Source organism: Lontra canadensis, unplaced genomic scaffold (assembly GCF_010015895.1).
Source record: "Lontra canadensis isolate GAN:19392208 unplaced genomic scaffold, GSC_riverotter_1.0 scaffold66, whole genome shotgun sequence".
NCBI classification, from domain to species: domain Eukaryota; kingdom Metazoa; phylum Chordata; class Mammalia; order Carnivora; family Mustelidae; genus Lontra; species Lontra canadensis.
This window is the reverse complement of record NW_022631060.1, coordinates 3599096-3621190: the sequence shown is the minus strand read 5'-3', so window position 1 is coordinate 3621190 and position 22095 is coordinate 3599096. Positions and strand designations below refer to the sequence as shown.

Below are 22095 nucleotides of genomic sequence, written 5' to 3'. Positions count from 1 at the left end.
CTTCTGAGGAATTACCTATAAAGAAAGTAGTGGTAACTTTCTCATTTGCCTCTAGCTGTAGTATTTAAACCAGAATATGGAAAATTCTGTTAAGTGTGTTAAATATTCACGAATATTGGTGCATAATGGTATTCACATAGGAGCGAAGAACCTGGGTATGGAGCACACAGGGATTACAGGCAAGGACTCTGGCTTTGAAGGAATTTTGAAGGACTCTGGACTCTGGCCCAAGCTTTGATCGTGGTTTCTGTTTCACATTTTGCACCAGGTTCTATATGTGCCTTTAGAATGTCATATTCAGGGGCGCCTGGGTGGCTCAGTGGGTTAAAGCCTCTGCCTTCGGCTCAGGTCATGATCTCAGGGTCCTGGGATCGAGCCCCACATCAGGGAAGCAGGGGGCCTGCTTCCTCCTCTCTCTCTGCCTGCCTCTCTGCCTACTTGTGATCTCTGTCAAATAAATAAATAAAATCTTTAAAAAAAAAAAATGTCATATTCAGAACTTTTGTTCTGTTCTTCAAAATTCTGTTTTGGGGTAGATATAAACAGGCTTAGCTTGCTCTCCAAAATTAAAATACAGGAGTCCTTTGTCAATTCCTACTAACTAGTTAGATCCTCCTTCATGCCCACAAACCATCTCTCGTTCTTCGGAAGCGTTGTGCAATACTGTTTATTAAGAAACTCCTCAGTCCCTGTTCTTTGGTTGCTGTGGGAGCCAAACTGTGGTTAATCAAATGTATGCATTTATTGCTTCTAGGGTTCTGAGTTTTCTTACTGGACAAAACCTAGGCTGCTATGATCCATATCAGTTGGGAAATCTTTCCTTTGTCCTATACTAGTGGTTCCTAGTGAAGAAAAACAAATGGTCTTTTGTAAATTGTTGGTCTTCATTGGCAGGTAAAAGAACATCAACACGAGGAAATTCAGAACGTCCGAAATCACATTCACTCGTGCTTTTCCAACGTCACCTGTTTTCTCCTACCACACCCTGGACTCCAGGTGGCCACAAGCCCTGACTTTGATGGGAAATTGAAAGGTGTGTTACAAATTATGTTACTTTAGACCTGTGATTCAATTTTTGGAATTAAGTAGTGACCAGAGATTGTCAGGCATGGATCCAGCGAGTGCTGCAGAGGGACAGCATGTTAACTTAGAGAGAATGGTACTAAGAGTCCACTTCAGTTTCTGCTTCTGACTTGGTGTGACCATTAGAGTTCATCTAAACTTTTCCATCTGACATGGTGGTGGTCAGATTCATTAATCATCTGTGTAAGAGGCCTGTTGTAATTACTGGCTTATGAGAAATAAAAGCACTAAAGAAAGGAACACTAAACATTGGTCACCTGATACTTATCAAGTACAATTAAGTGTCCAAAAGGAAGGTAATGCGATGCGTGGCATGGCTGCGTGTTTTCATCTTTGTGATTCGTGCAGAGCCTGGTGCTGGGTCATATGTGCATGTCAGGAAGTGGTGACTAAGTAGCAGCTTAGAGAAATTAGAGTCGGGACTCTTGGATTCCATTCTCTTATTTTTGTTCCTTATTCATTAAGGCCTTGAGTCATGTAATGCCCAGCCTTCAGTTTACATGTGTTAAACTGGCCCCTTTGTTTACAAACTTATCTGAGCTTCTCCGGCACCAGGAAAGTAGCAGTAGAAGTAGCTGCCATTTCTTAAGGCTCCGCTGTATCTCCCGCCGCTTCTCTTTGGGCTGCTCTAACAAAATGCCTTACATTGGGTGGCTTACCAACAACAGACATTTATTTCTCATGGTTCTGGAGGCTGAAAGTCCAAGGTCAGGGTGCCAGCACGGTCAGGAGAGGGCTGTCTTCCTGTTCTCAGACTTCTGGTTGTACCCTCATGCGTGGAAGGGCTACGGAGCTCTGTGGAGTCTCTTATAAACCTGCTAGTGCCATTCAGAAGGGTTCTGCCCTATGACCTAATCACTGCTCATACCTGCCCCACCTGCCAGTACCATCCATCCCCTGTAGGGGCTAGGATCTCCACATACAAATTTGGTGGGGACACAAACATTTAGACCACAGCAGCAGTGCTGGGCTAGTTTACTGTCCTGCTTCATGTTCCCAGTGATTCCATCAGCTGATACTGTCTCCTTTATCTCACAGATGGAGAAACTGGCTTAGGAAAGTTAAGGAACTTGCTCAGAGCACTCCAATAGTAAGTGGGGGCGGAGGGGCAGGGTAGAGATGCACATCTAGATTTTTTTTTTTTAAGATTTTATTTATTTATTTGACAGAGATCACAAGTAGGCAGAGAGGCAGGCAGAGAGAGGGGGAAGCAGGCTCCCTGCTGAGCAGAGAGCCTGATGCGGGGCTCGATCCCAGGACCCTGGGATCACGACCCGAGCCGAAGGCAGAGGCTTTAACCCACTGATCCACCCAGGCATCCCACATCTAGATTCTTTTTGCCCCAAAGTCCTATTGGGCTAAAAAAGAAGTTCTTCTGTTACTTTGGGGAAATAATTTAAATGTTTAGTTTCCACGAGAACTTGGCTTTTGAAGTGGGAGTTTTTCATAGTCTCCTAAGAAACATAAACTACATCATTTTCGACTTACTTGACTGATTTGATCCAAGAACATTAACGTACTAGTTCGGTTTAAGATTTACATTCCAGCTGGTCTTCATAGTGCAGAAGAAACGGAGTTTGAGAGACTTAGTTTTGCCTTCTGTTTGTCACTGTGTGGTGTTTTTATGGGGTTGGCAGCTTTCCTGAGCAGGAGACTTCTAGAGCCTGTTAGATGGCAATTCAGAAATCTGAATTTGGGGTCTAGCTTTAGAGAGAAGTCTGCTCAGGCAATACTGGGGCTAGAACCTTTTACCTGAAAAGCAGTTGCAAGTGACTTTTCTGAGTGGAGTCTAGAGAAAGTTGAGCATGTAGGTGATGTGTTCCTTTAGGCTTTTAACACTCTTATTAGACATACCTTTAGGTTTGTTCATCACTGGGAGGGGAGGTGTCTGGGGCGTTCCTAAATGAGGCTGCTGGGGAGGGGGTGGATTCAGTGACTCCCTCATGCAGTTGAGCCTCAGCGTGCTCTCAGGTCATCGGGTAGAAATACACACAAAGGCATTTCTCCATATTTTCAAACATTTTAATGTTTCAAAACATTGTTTTAAATTCACTTTTGGGGGCACTGGGTGGCTCAGTGGGTTAAAGCCTCTGCCTTCGGCTCAGGTCACGACCTCAGGGTCCTGGAATTAAGCTCCGCATCAGGCTCTCTGCTCAGCGGGGAGTCTGCTTCCTCCCCTTCTTGGCCTGCCTCTCTGCCTGCTTGTGATCTCTTGGTCAATAAATAAAATCTTGAAAAAAAAAAAAATTCACTTTTATGTTATCCCAGGAGATAGGAAGAGCTTTTTAACATTTTCAAACCCCGACTTTTGAAGTTTTGTATCACTGTTGGGTGTGCATTTGTATCTGTTTCCTAGGACTGCCAACAAAGTACCACAAACTGGGCGGCTGAGAACAGCAGAAATTTACTGCCTAACAGGTTTAGGAGACCGGAATTCGGAAATCAGGGCGTCCATAGTGATTCCTTCTGGGGGCTCTGAGGGAGAATCTGTTCCCAGCTTCTCGCCTAGCTTTTGGGGTTTGCTGGTGGGCCTTGGCGTCCTTTGGCTTGGAGCTGTGTGTGTCACTCTGGTCTCTGTCATATGGCCACCGCCTTTCTGTGTCTCTGTGTGTTCTCTTCTCTTATAAGGACACCACTGTTTGGATTTAGGCTGCCCCCAATCCAGTATGATCTCGACTAGTTACATCTGTAAATTTGCAAGGTCATGTCCTGAGATTCCAGGATGACATGCATTTTGGGGGATACTGTTCAACCCTGTATGTATTTAAATATGTACAGCTTATCACTCAATATTCAGTGTACTGATTTTCCTATTTATAAAATAGAGAGCAGATTCTGTACAAGTAGTTGTTAGTGTCGTAATTATGTACTGTTTGTTTCCCTCATTCATCATTGAGCTTTAAAACACACTTATGGATACGTTAAAATCTTACTCTTACATGAAAAGTCAAGTCCAGAGGAAGAAGTACAGATGGTCAGTATGTGCTCATGAAAATACAGCTAACATCACAGTAATTGAGAAAGTGCAAATGTATTGGTACAAATCCATAGTCTTTATGGGTCAGTCTCAAAACTTAAAATGTTTACATCCTTTGATCCGGTATTACACTTTTAGGAAAGTATCTTAAGGAACTATCCAAATAAGTAGATAAAAATACATGGATAAGGGCATATATCACTGTAGCATTATTGTAATAGGGAATAATTAGAAACAAATGGGTGTTCTTGAGGAACTGGTTAAGTTATGATACATTTGCACTTTTCAAAGTTTATTTTAAAAGTTATTTAGTCTTTTTTTTCTTCTTTTTTTTAAGAGAGCAAGGAGGAAGGGGGATAGAGAATCTTAAGCAGGCTCTACACTCAGTGTAGAGCCTGACGTGGGGTTCCATCTCATGACCCTGAGATTATGACCTGAGCCAAAATCAAGAGTCCGATGCTTAACCAACTGAGCCACCCAGGTGCCCCTATTCAAAGTCCTTTAAAAGATTAAGGTATAGATGAATCTATTTATCTGTGTTTACACAGATGTCTAGGACATATTATTACATGTGAAAAGATTGCATAATAGCATATGTTGTATGATCGTATTCATTTAAAAAGGTACATTTATAACTATGTTTTTAAAAGAAAAGATTTGAAAAATAAAAATTTCCTTTTTTGCTTTACTTTAAAAATATTTAGGGGCACCTGCGTGGCTCATTTGGTTAAGTGTCTGCCTTCACCTCAGGTCATGAATCTGGGGTCCTGGGATCAAGCCCCGTGTCGGGCTGTTGCTTAGAGGGGAGCCTGCTTCTCCTCCTTCTCCCTCTCCCTCTGCCTGCTGGTCCCCCTGCTTGTGTCCTCACGCACTCTCTCAGTCAAATAAATAAAATCTTTTTTAAAAAATATATGTCTTTATAGTCTGCCTTGTGTGTCTGTTTCAGGAACTGTAGTCATTAGGAGGATTGTTTATAAAGAATTCTTATTAGCTCTGCAGAGGTTTATGTACTTTTTAGGGGCTTTGCAGATGGATATTTTGTAATTGTAGGGAACCTTTTTAACAAGCTTTGAAGGGTTTTGAGTGAAGCATAAATTGGGCACAGTGGCTTGGAGTATTTGGCAAGTGCTTGATTAAGAACCACATAAACTTTATTGTGGGGGACCTGTCACCGGATCCGATGTAGTTTTCAGAGTTAAAGAAAATGCCTACGTGTTGTCTTTTTTCAAGTATATACTTGTATGATGACTCGGTTGAGATCCTGCAAGCCCCATTCCGTATAGCCTGGAAAAGACATCATTTGCTTGAGAGCAGTTAGGGCTAATCCACAGAAGGACCTTAATGTCATTGCTATAGAACATTTACATTTAATAAGAGTTACATTTTCTGCAAATGTTCTCTTAAGTACTTGAGGGATTATTTTAGTGATTTTATTTTGCTGTATTTTTTTTTTCCCCCCAAAGAATGACCATTTGTTCAGAGGGGAACAACAGTCCTAGTTTTGGTTTAATCGATGCTCATCTGCTGCTTCCTGTTAGCTAGATGAGCTCAGTTTTAAGACCCTTTCAACAGACACAGGTGACTCTGTCGTCATCATAAAGAAAGCTGTCATCTTTGTGTTTTCTAGAGCAGAGAGACCTAATGCAGTAGCCACTGAGTTGTTTACTTAGAAATTAAACAGAAGAGTTTGTAGGGCACGATCTTCTTTGACACCATGAGATTTTGAGATCGTCTGTCAGGGTAGTTCTTGTCTGTTCTGAGTCTAAAACCAGTGTTTTGGTACAGGCTTTGTAGAAGCATTAATAGCTGAGGGTCTATTAAATCTGGGTAAAATCAAATATAGGAACAGTCTGGTGCTAGATTGTGCTAGTTTCTTGAATGAAATGTTTTTGAAATTCTTAGTCTTTTAGTATGATAAAAGTTGAAGCCATAAAAAAAGGGTGGTTTTTGTTTTTGTTTTTGTTTTTTGGAATAGGTAATACATTGACATGTTTAAAATCCCTAAAAGAATTATAAAGTTTTCAGTGAAAAGTTTCTTCCTCTTCCAGGCTTCCAGAGTTTCTTCAGTATGTGCAAGCAAATATGAATCTACACAGACTAGCATAGTCTGGACACCATTTTACGGTTTTTCACTCCACGTTATAAAGAATTTGTCCCACTTTTTTCCTTGAGATTTTTTAGTTTTATTTTTGTTATAATTTATGATCCAGTTTAGATGCATCTTACTTTCTGAGTGGCTACCCATTTGTCCCAGAAATATTTACTGAATAGTCCAACTCACCCCTCCACCCCCATTGAAATGTCCCCATTATCATGTATTAAGCCACTAATCGATGTGTAATATGGGGATTAATCCCTTTTTAAAATCGGTAAAGGCCGTACTTTGGCGCCATCCTGAGGAGACTGTGGAATTAAGAGTATTTTGATGGAAAGTTGGTACCCATTTACTTAGGTGGGACAGATTAAAAAAACCAAAAAATTTTCTTGATGTGATGAGCTCTTATAATTGATCAGTTATTTAAGATGGGATGGGAATTGGTAGAGATGAGAAGTACATGTTACTATTTAGAGAGAAATGTCATGCAGATTTTAATTTATGAGGCATAAGTAAAGTCTATGTAGATTACAAAATTGTAAAAATTAAAGCATGGAAAATTTAATTTTATTAGACCTCTGGAATTGGGGAAGGACTCTTTAAACTTAGGAAGAATAAAAGAAATTGTCAAGGAAAAATGGTATTGGTTTGAATACCTAATATGCATATTTTTAAAAAAGGCAAACAAATTGGAGAAAATATTTCAGTGATTATAGTATACATAAGGATAGAAGATAGCATATTTGTTTATTTTGTGAAGACTGACACTATTTAATATATCTGTATCACCTGGTAGGGGAAGAGGAAATCAGTTGATGAACCAATATGGTAGAAAGTTTGGTCTAACTAGCAGCAATAGAAATGAAAGCAAATTAAAATAAAGAGCTACCATTAAATTTTAAAATGTACTATTAGGTATCTAAAAGAATGGAGAAAAGTACTATATATGTAAAAGGATACGTAGAACTTACATATGTAAGATACAAAACCTCATAATGAACATCAAAATGGGCAAATTTTTTCTGTAATGGACTAGATAGTAAATATTTTAAGTTTTGTGGGCCAATTACTTGTCTTTGCTTTTATAACAATGCATAGACAATGCATATATGAAGACATGGTGTGTTTTCAGAAAACTGTATTGACAGTTACACTGAGCAGGCCATATTTGGCTCCAGGGCTGTGGTTTGCCAGTCAGCATTCCCAGTGTGCTGCTCTTTTCCTATTCCTGTGTGCTACTTCCCTATCCCATCTCCCTGTCTCCCCGCAGAAATTACCACTATTCTCAATTTGGCTTATTTTGCCCTTGAATTTTTAAAAAAATCATTATTTGTGTTTGAAGCATGTAGTCTGTTGCTAAGTTTCTTTAATTTTTTGAATTTTATAAAAAATAGTATGTGGCTAACTTGTATTTTCATTGAGTGTTTTTTTTTTGTTAAGATTATTTATTTATTTATTTGACAGACAGAGATCACAAGTAGGCAGAGAGGCATGCAGAGAGAGAGGAGGAAGCAGGCTCCCTGCCTAGTAGAGAGCCCAAGGCGGGGCTCAATCCCAGGACTCTGGGATCGTGACCTGAGCCGAAGACAGAGGCTTTAACCCACTGAGCCACCCAGGCGCCCCTTCATTGAGTGTTTTATCTCTTTTTTTTTTTTTTTTTAAATTTTTAGGGTGTCGAATTGGCTCAGTCGGTTAAGTATCTTCCTTGGGCTCGATCGTGATCCCAGGGCCCTGGGATCCGGTTTCACGCTGGGCTCGCTCCCTGCTTCAGTGGGGAATCTGCTGCTCTCTCTGCCCTCCTCCCCCTACTCATGCTTTCTCTCTCTCTGTCTCATGCTCTCTCTCAAATAAATAAAATCTTTAAAAATTTTATTTATTTAGTTTAGAGTGAGAGGAGGGGCCGAGGGAGAGGGGGAGAGAGAGTCTCAAGCAGATTCTACCCTTTGTGCGGAACCTGACATGGGCTCGATTCCACTACCCTGAGACTGTGACTTGAGCCGAAATCGGAGTCAGACACTCAAAGGACTAAACCAGCCAGGTGCCCCTGAGTGTTTTATTTCTGATATTATCTATGTTACTGCATGTTGTTTTAGTTCATTCACTTTCATTGTAGTATAATTGTGCCTTCTGCGAATATAGCACAGTTTATTCTCAATGGAAACATGAGCTTTTCTCGTTTCTTGCTATTACGAATAGTGCCACAGACATTTTAGTATATGTGCATGTATGGGGGTCTCCCAAGTGTATGTGCTTTATAAAAGCAGGATTCCTGGAGGGTAGAGTTAGTATATTTTCACCTTTACTGGCCAATGTCCGAGTGTGTTCCAGAGTGGTGGCTCCCGTTACGCTGCCTTCATCAGTGTATGTAGAGATTCCGTTGACCCGTCTCCTAGGCAATCTTTAGTGTTACCAGATACCTAGCTTTTGCCAAATTAGTGATATAAAACAGTATGTTATTGTGGTCTTGAATTGCATTTCTCTGGTTACTAATGGGATTGAATATCTTTTCATGTATTTATTTACATTCATGCTTCCTTTCCTCTGCAGTTCCTGTTCATGCTTGTTCAGTTTTAAATTGGATTTGTCTTTCTCAGCAATGTATAGACCCTGTGTGTGTACTGTAAGATATGAAACTTTGTTAGTTACATGTTGCACATATCTTTTCCCATTTTCTGTCTTGTCTTTTTTTTTTTTTAATGGTGCCTTAGTTTTAATGTGGTTGAATTCATTCACCTTTGATCTTATGTAGTGCTTTTTTCTTTTTTCTTATTTTTTTTCTTAAGATTTTATTTATCTACCTGACAGAGACAGCTGGAGAGGGAACACAAGCAGGAGGAGTGGGGAGGGAGAAGCAGGCTTCCGGCTGAGCAGGGAGCTTGATGTGGGGCTCGATCCCAGGAACCTGTGACCACTACCAGAGCCAAAGGCAGACACTTAACGACGGAGCCACCCAGGCGCCCTTGTAGTGCTTTTTAAGTCTTGTTTTAGAAAATCCTTTCCTTTCTCCACACACTCACACCTGCACACACTGCTGTCTCTCTCTCTTTCAGGCATTGTCTTTCATATTTGTGTTTAATCCACTGGGAACTAATTTTTGTGTATGTATGAAGTAGAGATCCATTTTCTATTTTTCTTTAGATACCAATACTTTGACATCATTTATTGAATACTCTGTCTTCCCATTATTTATAATTTGTTAGGTTTTTAAAAAATGCTTTTCATTGGGGCGCCTGGGTGGCTCAGTTGCTTAAGCATCTGCCTTTGGCTCAGGTCATGATCCCAGAGTCCTGGGATTGAGTCCCTCATCCGGTTCCCTGCTCAGCAGGGAGTCTGCTTCCCTCTCTCTCCCTCTGCCTGCTGCTCTGCCTACTTGTGCTCTCTCTCTGTCCAAATAAATAAATAAAGTCTTTTATAAAAAGCCAATGCTTTTCATTTGTGCAACTTGCTAAACTCCCATTATTTCTAGTAATTTATATGTGTAGATAGTAGGTACTGTCTATGACACTTGATGAAGAATGGGGTTTTTGCTTTTTTTTCCACATCACATTTTATATTTTTAAAGTTTGTTGTGGACCTGTAGGAAGATGAGGATCCTAGTGCAATGTTGGATAGAAGCAACAATAATGGACATCTTTAACTTGCTCCTGATTTTTCCTGCAGAGCGATAAGTGCCTCTTCAGGGAGCTAGAGGCTTACTGACCTGGACAATTCCAGACCCCTTTTGGGTTTCAGCTTAATTTAGGAGTTAATTTTGCCCAAAGTCCGTCGTGTCCACCCCCCCACCCCCCCCACCCCCCCTCCCCTGTCGCAGGAAACGGCCTCAGGTAAGCTGCAGCATCACATGAACTTAGTGCGCCGCTCTGGTCTGGTTCCCTCCTGCCCCTCTTCCCTCCTGCCCCTCTTCAGCTCCTTGCTGCCCCCTGCACTTCCAGGTCCAGCAACGCACACGAACAGATTGTATACAGGGTCTTGTCAGGGAGAAGGCCTCCTCAGATTCTCCAGTCCGGAGTACTGTCAAGCAGAAGGCCCAAGTCAGTAACAATTTTAAAAACAAGAAAACTCTAATGTGTTGCAACCCTTGGCCAGCTCAGTACAGCCTGACACTTGATCTTGGGGTTATGAGTTTGAGTCCCACATTGGTATAGGGATTGCTCAAAAAAAAAAAAAAAAAAAAAAAAATCTCTAGTGTGTTGAGAGTTATAAACAACCTTCTTATACGTTGGTGGGAGAGGTATAAATTGGTACAGTCTTTCACAAAAACGACAGCAATATATAGGCGCTGTGGAAAGGAAGGGGTATACTTCAAATGTTAATCATCATTATCTGGCTTTATGGATTTTTTAAATTGATTTTGAATGTCTTCCAGGAGTGTACATTGTCATTGTATTATCTAGTAATTGCTTTTAGAGGACCATATATTCCAAGGAAAGAATCTAAGGAAATAAAAGTAACCTGAAGATTTTTCTACAGAGAGTCTTAATTTGTAACTGGAAAAATTTAGAAGCCACTTTGTTTTATTCACTGCTCTGCCCCCAACTCTTAGAATAATGTCTGCGATGAAAAGGTTCTGAAAAACTGTTGAATTGAATAAAATTTGAAGTCAGACTTCTCAGTTTTATATATTAGGGTTACTTTCTTTTCAGCTGATGTTTGAATTAGTTGGGAACCTAAGAAGATTCCTTGTGTTTTGATTCCCTTGTGTCTTCAGAGATGGACCAGCTTGTTCTCACTTTGAGGAAGGAGCTCTCTCATTAATGGCTCTCCTGAACCCTCAGTGGGTGTTTTATAGAAGCTGCAAAGGAGCTGTCCTCTTTCCTGAGATAGTAGCCTTTTTCTTTCAGGATGGCCCAGAAGGTCTTGAGGAAATAATAGAAAATAAATGCCATCATGACCGCCTGGGTGGCTCAGTGGGTTAAAGCCTCTGCCTTCGGCTCAGGTCATGATCCCGCGGTCCTGGGATCGAGCCCCACATCGGGCTCTCTGCTCAGCAGGGAGCCTGCTTCCCTCTCTCTCTCTCTCTGCCTGCCTTTCTGCCTACTTGTGATCTCTGTCAAATAAAATCTTAAAAATGCCATGAGGAATAGGTGCTTCTGCTTTTAGCGTAAAAATGAACAACAGAAAAGCAAGTGGATGATGAATAGTGATTTCTCATGGATCCAAGGGGAGCGTGAAGGTGTGGTAAGGGAGAGGACTAGACGAGTTGATAATTGATTTTTTTGAAGACTGTGTTAGTAAAATTCTTTAAAAAGTGAGATTTCGTGAAATGCTAGGGAGTAGACTACATCCCCCAGAACGAAAACCAGGGGAAGGATATTCTGCATGTTCTGTTGTGGACTAGGCAGCCCTTAATCTCAAGAAGGGAAGGAAGGAGACGGTACAGGTACATTCACACAGAGGTCCATCAGCAATGTGGTCATGGGCAGAAAGTGTCAGACATGGTTGGGACTCCCTCCCCTCACTCTCTTTCCTTTTTTTTTTTTTTTTTAAAGATTTTTATTTGTCAGTGAGAGAGAGTGAACAAAGCTGGGAGAGGGGCAGAGGGAGAAGTGGGCTCTCTGTTGTGAAGGGAGCCAGATGTCAGGTTCCATCCCGGGACTCTGGGATCATGGACTGAACCAAAGGCAGACACTTAACCGAATGAGCCAGCCAGGTGCCCCTCCCTCCCCTCACTTTCAACTAGCAAATGTTAAAATAGGTAGACTGAAGATTGCATTTTCTGCCCAGCTTGGTCGAATAAACCCGTTTGGCTTACTGTTTTCTTCTTCGTGGTCTTGTGAACAGATATTGCCAGTGAATTCAAAGAGCAGTTACAGGTCTTGATCCCATTTGTGTTAAACCCAGCTAACTTAATGGAAAAGGAGATCAATGGCTCAAAAGTCACCTGTCGGGGGCTCTTGGAGTATTTTAAGGTAAATATGGGTTTTAATTATCAAAATATTTGACTTTTGGTAAAACTGATCTAGGTCATTAACTTGAATTTTACTATTTTAAAGCTTAGGGACAAGTTTCTCATGGGGAGATGGTGAGAGGCATTTTCAGAGCCGCCAGTGTCCTTCCAGGAGTGGGCCACTGGGTGGCAGTATCGGTCTAAGAACCAAATGGATGTTCTTTGCACTTTCTTAGAGGAGTAATTACTGTGGCTAAAGGAAGATTGTTCCTCAAGGAAGATGGTGTGGACAGGAGGTGGTTAGGAAGTTGCCGTGAGTAGGAGGAGACGGCACCTAGATGTGACATGGCTTCTTCAAGGCGGACGGTCACTGTGCCCACAGGTAGTGGTGAGGCCAGTGTGCATGGGGAATCTGGTGGGACTCCTAGTCTTGCTAGGCTCGTGCTGCTTGAGAACAGTTTTAGTTAACTAAAAAATGCTAACATGCACTCAAAGGTGTGTTGTGTTTTTGCTAATTCCTGGGTGTTGATCTAGGTCTTTAGGAAAATGCAGTTTGGTCACTTTCTAAACATTAAAGTATTATTAAATGTGACAGAATCACATTTTTCACAGTCGTTTCTATGTTTATATTCTAAGGCATATATTAAAATTTACCAAGGAGAAGATCTGCCTCATCCCAAATCTATGCTTCAGGTAAGCAGTTCTTTGACGTCCTAAATGATACTGTTTGATACTTGTTGACCTACATGCAAGAAGCCACGTCCTTTGAGAGTGTGGGTGCCTGGGTGGCTCAGGCAGTTAGGCATCCAACTCTGATTTGGGCTCAGGTCATGATCTCAGGGTCCTGGGACTGAGCCACGTGTAGAGCTGTGTGCTCAGTAGGGTGGTCTACTTGAGAATTCTCTGTCTCCCTTTCCCTGTACCCCCCCTCCCCGCCACTTGTGCATATGCTGTCTCTCTAAAATAAATAAGACTTAAAAAGGAATACTGTTGCTCTCCTTGCCTGTTTATGCTGAAGTATGTTAATTTTTAGCACATTCTTCATGGTGACTGTCCCTGGGTTGTTTTGTTTTGTTTTTTTTTGTTTTTTATTACAAGATTTTATTTATTTATTTGTCAGAGAGGGAGGGAGGGAGCCAAACAGGGGAGAGGCAGAGGGAGGGGGGAAGCAGGCTCCCCACTGAGCAGGGAGCCTGACATGGGGCTCGATCCCAGGACTTTGGGATCACAACGGAACCAAAGGCAGATGCTTAATTTACTGAGCCACCCAGGCATCCTTGCTCCCTGGGTTTTTTGTGTATATTCATGGGGATACAGTTAAAGCAGAACGGCCCCTCACTAGGCCTGGTCTTCCCACCAAACGTACTGTGGAGGGCACTGTTTTATTATACTCAGATAGAACAGGCCCAGTTATCTTAGACAAATTATTGTCCTGTTACCTGTTGTCTGCTTTAGTAGAACATGTCCTGGCATACCTGTTTACTGCTTACTGGTCAGGTTTTTTATTTTCAGCCACTTTTATTTACAACATTTTGCTATTTTCAAGATGTCATTTTGTTAACACAATTTCTGACTTTCATGTGCAGAACATAAGGCCGTTTACTGTCAAATGTTTCTTTTAAAAAAAAATTATTTATTTCTTTGACAGAGAGAGAGAGAGAGAGAGGGAACACAAGCAGGGGGAGGGGGAGAGGGAGAAACAGGCTTTCCGCTAAGCAAGGAGCCTGATGTGGGGCTCCATCCCAGGACCCTGGGATCATGACTCGAGCCGAAGGCAGACACTTAACTGACTGAGCCACCCTGGCACCTCATGTTTATTTCTTTAGTAGCAAAATATCTTCACAAAGAAAGCTAGAGTTTGAAGTCCACATAAAGACAAATTTTTTTCCCTTCTTTTTTGACCCACATCTATTTCTTAACCCACATCTATTTCTTAATGGTATTTCTAGAGGTTAATTGATGATAAAGACTCTATGTATAAGGATGTTTTTTGGCAGAAAAGGAATATTTTATTTCATAAATTGGGCAATGTAGAAACCTAAAAAATGGCAGGAGTATCCTAAAAAAAAGGAAGAACGGGACAGGGTGAGAGGACAGTGGCACTTGGCTATTTGTGGAAGAACGTTAAAAGAGGGGATTCTGAGTTTCTGCTTTTCCTTTCTTAAAAGGCCACCGCTGAAGCCAATAATTTAGCAGCCGCAGCGTCCGCCAAAGACATTTATTATAACAACATGGAGGAGGTATGTTGGGCACGTGTCTCATTCTAACATATCGATCACCGGGGCCTGTTGCTGACTTCGGAAGCCCAAACTGATCCTGTTTACTGTATCTGAAGCCGACGAGACAACAAAGCTGTGTTCAGGTCCCCCTGGTCATTGGGGTCTTCTAGTTCTTTCCATTGCTAAGCAAGAAGAAAGCAAGCTTTCTTCTGGTGCAGTTAATGTCCCCCTGCTTATTTCCATGTACTTTTCAGAGGAAGTGAACCCAGACTTCTACCGGTCTTGGTCATCATTTTAAAGTTAATTTCTCATATCTTAAAATGTTCTGACTTTTTCAGTGTTTTTACTTGTTTCATTGGGCACTTGTTCTCAAAGGGATCTTCAACATGTTATGTCTTTATTCTTTTTAGGTTTGTGGGGGAGAGAAACCTTATTTGTCTCCAGACATTCTAGAGGAGAAGCACTGCGAATTCAAGCAGCTTGCTCTGGACCATTTTAGGAAGACCAAGAAGATGGGTGGGCAGGATTTTAGCCTTCGTTACCAGCAGGAGCTGGAGGAGGAGATCAAGGAGCTCTATGAGAACTTCTGCAAACACAATGCCAGCAAGAATGTCTTCAGCACCTTCCGAACCCCCGCGGTGCTTTTCACGGGCATCGTGATTTTGTACATAGCCTCAGGCCTCACTGGCTTTGTTGGTCTTGAGATTGTGGCCCAGCTGTTCAACTGTGTGGTTGGGCTGCTGTTAATAGCACTTCTTACTTGGGGCTATATCAGGTACTCTGGTCAGTATCGCGAGCTGGGAGGAGCCATTGATTCCGGCGCAGCGTACGTACTAGAGCAGGTGAGTGGTGCCGCGGCCCAGGCTGCGGGGACGGCCACAGGTGTTTGTGCCTTTGCCACAGAGCGTTGCCGCTTGGAAGAGCTTCACAGGGAAAGAAGGCATGAGAAACTTCCCTGGCCGGCTCTTGTTTTCTGATAGGCACTACGTTGTATCATCCTTCTTTAGAATGTCAATGTTTATTCCTCATAGTTTGTTTCCATGCCTAAAAACTGCCCTCTGACGCGAGAAAGTTCCGACTTGGACAGACTGTGCTGCTCTTGGGGAGCGTCTAACCACATGCTCTTCAGACACATTTCCTGTGTGATTCTCCCCTCCTCCGAGGTTAATTTGCTTCACTGAAAATCAGGAGCTTGGGAAATTTCTCTGTTTTGAGTTCTGCTAATGGGTGGCATCTCTTTCGCTTTAAATCTTTCGCAAAGCCAATGGCCGTTGACATTGAGATGTTTTCCAGGTGCACGGATCCTTGAGCCTGATTTCTTTCTCGGAGTACTGCCAACGGTCCATTAAGTCAGAAGCTTTTGAGGAGCCAAGATGGCTTCCCACCCAACTAGGATAGCAGAGCAGAGACTTAGCTAAGTCTCTGCTGCCGCAGGCTCCCCCGACACCTGCATTTTCATTTCCCGATTTTCTGAGAACCTAACCCATGATGTAGACCGAGATTTCTGAAGGTTTCCCTCCAAAGTCTTTCTCTTGGTGCTGGGTTGTCTTTTATTAACTGACATGTCGAATCAATGGACTCTTGCAGGCTACTTCTCATATGGGGAATTCCACTCAGGCCGCGATGAGGGATGCCGTTGTTGGGAGGCCCCCTGTGGATAAAAAAGCTCAATAGCATCCTGACGAGGGGATCCAACGAGAACGCCGCCAGCCCTTCCTGATGTCTGGGTTTCTGCCACGCCCGGTCCAAGTGCAGAGGAACGCAGATCTGGGATCACCTGGGAAGAGCTGAAACTCAGCAGTAATAAATTAATAGACAGACCTTTCCCGTGGCTTCAAATTCTTAAACCTACTTCCATTGCTATTGGAAGCATTTCTTTTCCTTGCTGATATAGATCCACGCCTGTGTCTGTTTTCTTATTACTCTCTGCTTTGTGCACTTTATGGGGGAGAAAGCTAAAGGGAAAAGCTGCAAATGTGGTTTTAAATCCTGTATGTACCACTTAGTGCCTTTTAAGATTGTATCCAGGCTTTTGAGGACACAATAGGGAGGGAATCGAGAATAACCTCATGAAAGATGCTGTTTTGGGGTGAAACCGGTCTGTTCTTTTATACCTTACTATTTTAAAATGTTTACAAAACTTGCAAAAGCTTCAGAACAAAAGACTGAAAATGATGCCATTACACTTTTAAAATCTTATAATGTTAAAGAATCCTGCTTGCCAGAGAATGTGGAAAAACCACAACCTATTTAAATCCACCATACACTGAAATTTATGGTCTTTTACTGACAGGCTGACCGTTTTGTTGGAACATACTCTTATTTTATTTTTGCCTTCATTCCTCTAGCTTCTTTTTAGAAAAGAGGCAAACATGCCTTGAAGAGCCAGAATGGCTCATAATGAAAAGAGTAAGCGTAATACTTTAAACAAAAAAGCTTGAGTTTAAATGAACTGTGTGACCTCTGATAAGTCACTTGAACTTGTGCCTTGGTCAGATTCACTGTTTGCAGGTTTATATACACATATGTATTCTATATATCTCACAGTTGTCATTTAAGAGGTCTTGTTTCAGGAGTTCTACATAAGGACAGAACTTTATTGAGGACTAGAGGAAAGACATTACCAGACATCACTGCCTTCAGTTGTCCTGTTTCATGTGGCCTAGGAGTAAATCAGGTCCTTATCCAAAACATTTACTTATGTTCTCCTGGCCACTAATCTTTTTAATAATAAAGCTACAATTGACAGTTTTGCTCAGTGAATCTTCCTTTCTTTAACCTCACTTGACTAGTCTGGTAGCTTTAAAATAGCTTTGGCTTAGTGAGGACTGAAGTCACACCCAAATCTGGACATGGTCTAGAAGTGTCTAAGAAATCTTTTTATTCACCTTGACTGGGTGATAACATTTTATCTATGAGTTGCCTTTTCCTTTGATTATAATATAATGGTGAATTGTGGGTTTTTAAACTCCATAAAACTTGCCTGTAAGTATTTACATAAACGTTCAGGTAGGAGAGCCTTAATTCTTAAGATAATTTTTATTGTGGGAGGGAGATAGAAAGGCTAAGGTGAAACCCAAGTGTAGATTCTACATACGTGAAGAAGTCTGAATGGAAGGCAGAAGAAAGAAGCATGTAATCTCTTTATCAAAGAATTTTCTTCTTACTATTTTAAACACTTCACCACTGAAGTATTTTTATGGGTCTGAATTAATTCCAAGCATTTTATATTTTTTTCATGTCTACATACAATCTTGCCCTGAAGTTCTTGCTAGTTTATTCAATTGCCATTAAATTTTAGGAAAGTTCCAGCTTGTTCTAAAAACTGTTTACTTGGATATCAGTGATGCTTAGTGTTGACTGTTAAATTGGAAACTTCTCTTTGAAATTGTGGCGCATTTTCAGGTGGCCTCACATCTTTCTGAAGGTTCATAATATTCGCTAAAGGCCTTGCAGATGTTGAGGTACTTGACTTTTAATGCATTGTAGAGGCACATTTATAGATTTCAAATGTTGTCTAGAGTGATGCTTTTAATGGTGAGAAAATGATGATGTGTCTAAAACGTATTTTAATACTAAAGTATTAGAATTTTTAAAGCGAACCAGTATGTGGTAATGTATGACTTTCTTAGGATTTAGTTACTGTTCAAATTCACCATTTCTGTTTTGATCTTAAATAATTTGGTTAATTCCCTGGGGAAGTCTTATTATTTTTGTCTTTATAGGTTAACTTATTCTGACTCTGGAAAGCATTGGATCAAGTTTTCTCAGTGAAGATCCGTAATGAGTTTTCTTTGGCTTCTTTTCTCTATTTTTAGAGTAAATTGGTAGTTTTATATCAACTTTTTCAATAAAAGATGCATTCTCATTGCTGGCTTTGAACAGTCCAGGGAGATTTATAACCAGGTTGAAAAGCATGTCTTGTACCTCTTAACTTCCCTCAGCCTTTAGTTTGTGGGTCAGAGACATTGCTTAGGCGTTCACAGTGCAAATGTTTGCCTGGTGTGTGTAGCTCTGCCACTCCGGACCAGCCTTTTCACAGAAGCATTTATGGTTTGCACGTTTCCAGCAGTTCCATGGGGCATTGTCCTATTAACGTATAAAAGGAGGTTTTTAGAATGTCTATAGGAAGTATTCATTTCAGGAAAAAATTTTTTTAAAAAATCCAATTAGCTTTTTATAGTAAAAATAATAGAGTCAAAATTTCAATTCTTTCATGAGAAATCTTTCTGGATTGGTTTGTAGATACAGTGGGGGGAAGTGATCATGTGTGATGACCCAGTGTCTTTGGAGCCGTACCCTGTTTTAGCGATATACCAAGAGATCTGTTCCACGGGGGGGCTTCCTGTTAACGCTGTCTTCGTGCTTGCTAGAATTGCCTATGAGGATCATTTTGCTGTATCCATTCTTTCTCTAGTCTCTTAACATGAGATGAAAGGCTTTAGGCAAATAAACAGACAAACTGCCTCGTTACTGGCTGAGCATTCCGTTAGCAGGCCATAGCCAGTGTTTTACCTGCCTTATAAAAGTGGTGTTTTGGATGGGTCCCTATGTATTATGGATGAGTTACAGATAAGTAGGTTGACCTAAACCCAGGCAAAAGTCATTTTAAAAAAAAAGTTTTTATTTTTTCCTGGAGTTTTCTTTCTTTTTTTAAGTAGTTTATATGGAAGTCTTCATTGGACTTTTTTCCCCCCAAAGAAATATTGAAATGTAATTTAGGATGATTTAGGTTGGCTGCCATCCAAGGAAGCCAGCGTGGGCTACATCTTCCTGGCTTACATTTAGATCTGACAAAATTTTAGTCAAGGAATAGGGCATAATGAAGACAAGCTTCAGTCATGAAAGTACAAACTGTGTAAGTGGTTTTTTAAGATGACATTAAGCCCATTGTAAGAGCCCATTTGCTGCGATGGGTTAGTTTTTCTTTCTTACATCGTGTTATAGTTCTGTTTGGCTCTCATCTATGTTAGAGTGCCTAAGACGTATTTGGGAGACTTGTTTAAAACCATTCCGATCACTAGCTTTATGTCAGGGATTGCCTCCATGGGTCTGGATTGTGGCCCTGGAATCATCCCTTTGATAGACAGTGTTGGAGGCGGCTCAGAGACCGGTGAGAGAGCCGAGCGGACGGACAGGTGCTGCGTGCGGCTCCAGGTAGGTTCTCTGCTGCCAGGACCATGACCGATGGCTCACCGTGTTCAGAGTCATAGGGGCGATGTCTTTCATCTAGAGAATTAGTTAAGCTTGTTAAAGCTGTTTTTCTAAATTAAGATATCCTAGTGCCTTCTCTGAAAAATGAATGTACAAGTGTCCTGTTCACTAACAGATGTAATTAGGATTAAAAAAAACACTTTTTGAAGAGTGTTTTTTAAAAAGGAAAATTTAGCACTGTGACTTGAACCCCTCATCTTTTGTGCACAGAACACCTTAAGCTAATAAAAATAAAAACAAAAAGGAAGGAGAAAATAACTAAAAATTAGTGACAGAAGTACCCCCATAACAGGAACTTTCCAAAACAGGTCTAGGAGCAGAAGGATTTCAAAAGAAAATGTTCCTCCTTGGAAGGAATTTTCATGTGCCGGAACTAAAATTTAACTGTAATGCTCTTCTGACCAAGGAAAGGTTTCATTTGATTCCTGAAGATTCCTAATTTAGATGGCTAAATGCTGCCATGAACTTAAGCCTTAAAGGGATCCATATTAATCCTGAGCATCTACAAGTTTTCTTTTTCTTTTCTTTATAAAATGATTCGTTGAAAATACTTTCTCCCAGACCCTTGCCTTTGAATGGCTTTAAAATTTAATACCCGTTTTTAAAAGTGCAATGGGATGAGATTATGCTATTAGTTTTAAAAGCATGTTTTCTGTTTCTTAGTTGTAAGGTCATTTAATTGAATAAAGATCATAGCACCAAGTCTTGTGGTTTTTTTTTTTTTTGTTTCTTTCTCCATTCTTTAATACGGGCAGGTCTGTGAAATAGATTTGGGCTTGGCAAAGTGAATAGGATATCTGAGGGGAGGGATAATAACTCCATGTCTGGGGTGGTTAGTGGTAATGTGGTTCGGGTGTGTCACCTTTGTCCTGTGAAACCGTACCGAACGGTGTTGCTAGCTTAGTGCTGGAGAAGGCTGAGGACTTGGATGTATTGCTTAAAATCAAACACATTTTATTTACAGTAACATGGACTTGTGAGGGCCCTTGAACTTGCAGCACTTTCATTTGGTTGCCCCATCTGGTTGAATGCTTCCTCTTTGGGAGGGGATGAAGCTCTATCACTGGTGACCTTGGAGCCACTGGAGATATTGCACCGGACCTCCCAAATACTGGCTAATTGCTACACATAGCCCATTTGGCCCTGCAGTAAGATTTCTGGTATGTTTATAGTTCAAAACACATACTTGGGGGGCGCCTGGGTGGCTCAGTGGGTTGAAGCCTCTGCCTTCGGCTCGGGTAATGATCCCAGAACCCTGGGATCATGACCCGCATCGGGCTCTCTGCTCAGCGGGGAGCCTGCTTCCCTCTCTCTCTCTCTCGCCTGCCTCTCTGCCTACTTGTGATCTGTCTCTCTGTCAAATAAATAAAATCTTTAAAAAAAAACCAAAACCATATACTCGGTTTGGTCAGTAGCCATCCATCCCTCCCTCTTTCCTTCTGTCTCTCTCTCATGGTGGTCATATGGAAGGTGCCAGGCTAGCTGTTGCACTTGCGTTCATCGCAGTATAGTTAGGGAAAGTGCAAACTAACAAATTGTTAGGATAGGAAGGGTATGGTGCACACCGGAGGGCTACCATCAGAGTGGCGATGCCCCCCATAGCACAGCTGGGGAGAAGGAAAGACAGGTGGGGAAAGTGGGCGTGTGTGGACGGGGAGAAGCCAAGCAAACTATGGTTTGTCCTTGGTGCATTGACATTCTTGCCTTTGATTACCATATATCAGTGTGCAAAGATGAGTTCAACTCTAGCTGAATCAAAGAAGAACTAATGGTAACTGGATGTCTGGGAGCAAAATTGACATCAGGCACTGGAAGAACTCGTGTCAACAGGGCAATCATGTCTGTGGCGGCTGTATTATCTGTGTTTGCAGATGGATTTCTGCTGTGCCGCAGGGGAGGTAAGGGACAGATGGTTCCAGGCTTACATCACACCACTTTAATGTCTCCGGGGGGAAGAGCCCTTTTTTTTTTTTAAACCCATTGCCTATTCAAAAATGTGTGTGTACATAGCTCCAACTTAAGAGACGGCTTCTGATTGGTCTGGCTTGGGTCCTATGTTCCTTCAGGGTCAGTTGCTATAGCCTCGGGGCTGGGGCCTGAGAGCCGGACCGAGGTCACATGTGTTCCTAGTCAGGGTGATGTGGCACCGTGATTTGGCAGGTCCACCGGAAACACACAGTCACCAAGTGAAAGACTGCTGGACAGACAGAAAACAAATGTCCATCACAGTCCCCAGTGCCCCAGACTGTTGCTCCATTTAACAAATGGGAGAATGAGAAAGCCTGGAACATATCAGGAATGTTCTTTCAAAGGGAAGTAGGTGGTTATGCTGCACATTTATGCAGGGGAAGCCCTTCAGAGCCTCTTGGATTTGTTCTCATTAGTGGACTTAAGGGGTCTCAGAAATGGGTTCCAGGAGGAAATTAAACTTCACCTTCCTTTTCTTTCATGAAAACCTGATTTTTCTGGTCAAACAGTCACAAAGCCACACCAGAGTAGCCCAGATAAGTGTTAAAAAACCTGTTTTCAGTCAGCAGGGACTGTTAATCTCAGGGTCTTGAGTTCAGGCCCCACATTGGGCACAGAGCCTACTCAAAAAAAAAAGAAAGACTATATTCAG

General features: G+C 41.6%; 1 protein-coding gene across 2 annotated transcripts in view; it reads left to right on the top strand.

The window, feature by feature from the left end:
- ATL3 (atlastin GTPase 3) overlaps window positions 1-17006 on the top strand; it is a 49747-nt gene extending 32741 nt beyond the window's left edge. For both annotated transcript variants that reach the window (XM_032879303.1, XM_032879305.1), the window contains exons 8-13: window positions 895-1033; window positions 11937-12064; window positions 12679-12735; window positions 14211-14282; window positions 14672-15103; window positions 15849-17006. In XM_032879303.1, coding sequence (XP_032735194.1) covers window positions 895-1033; window positions 11937-12064; window positions 12679-12735; window positions 14211-14282; window positions 14672-15103; window positions 15849-15935 — 915 coding nt within the window. In that variant the 3' untranslated portion in view covers window positions 15936-17006. The remainder of the gene's footprint in view (window positions 1-894; window positions 1034-11936; window positions 12065-12678; window positions 12736-14210; window positions 14283-14671; window positions 15104-15848) is intronic.
- Window positions 17007-22095: the final 5089 nt, after the last annotated feature.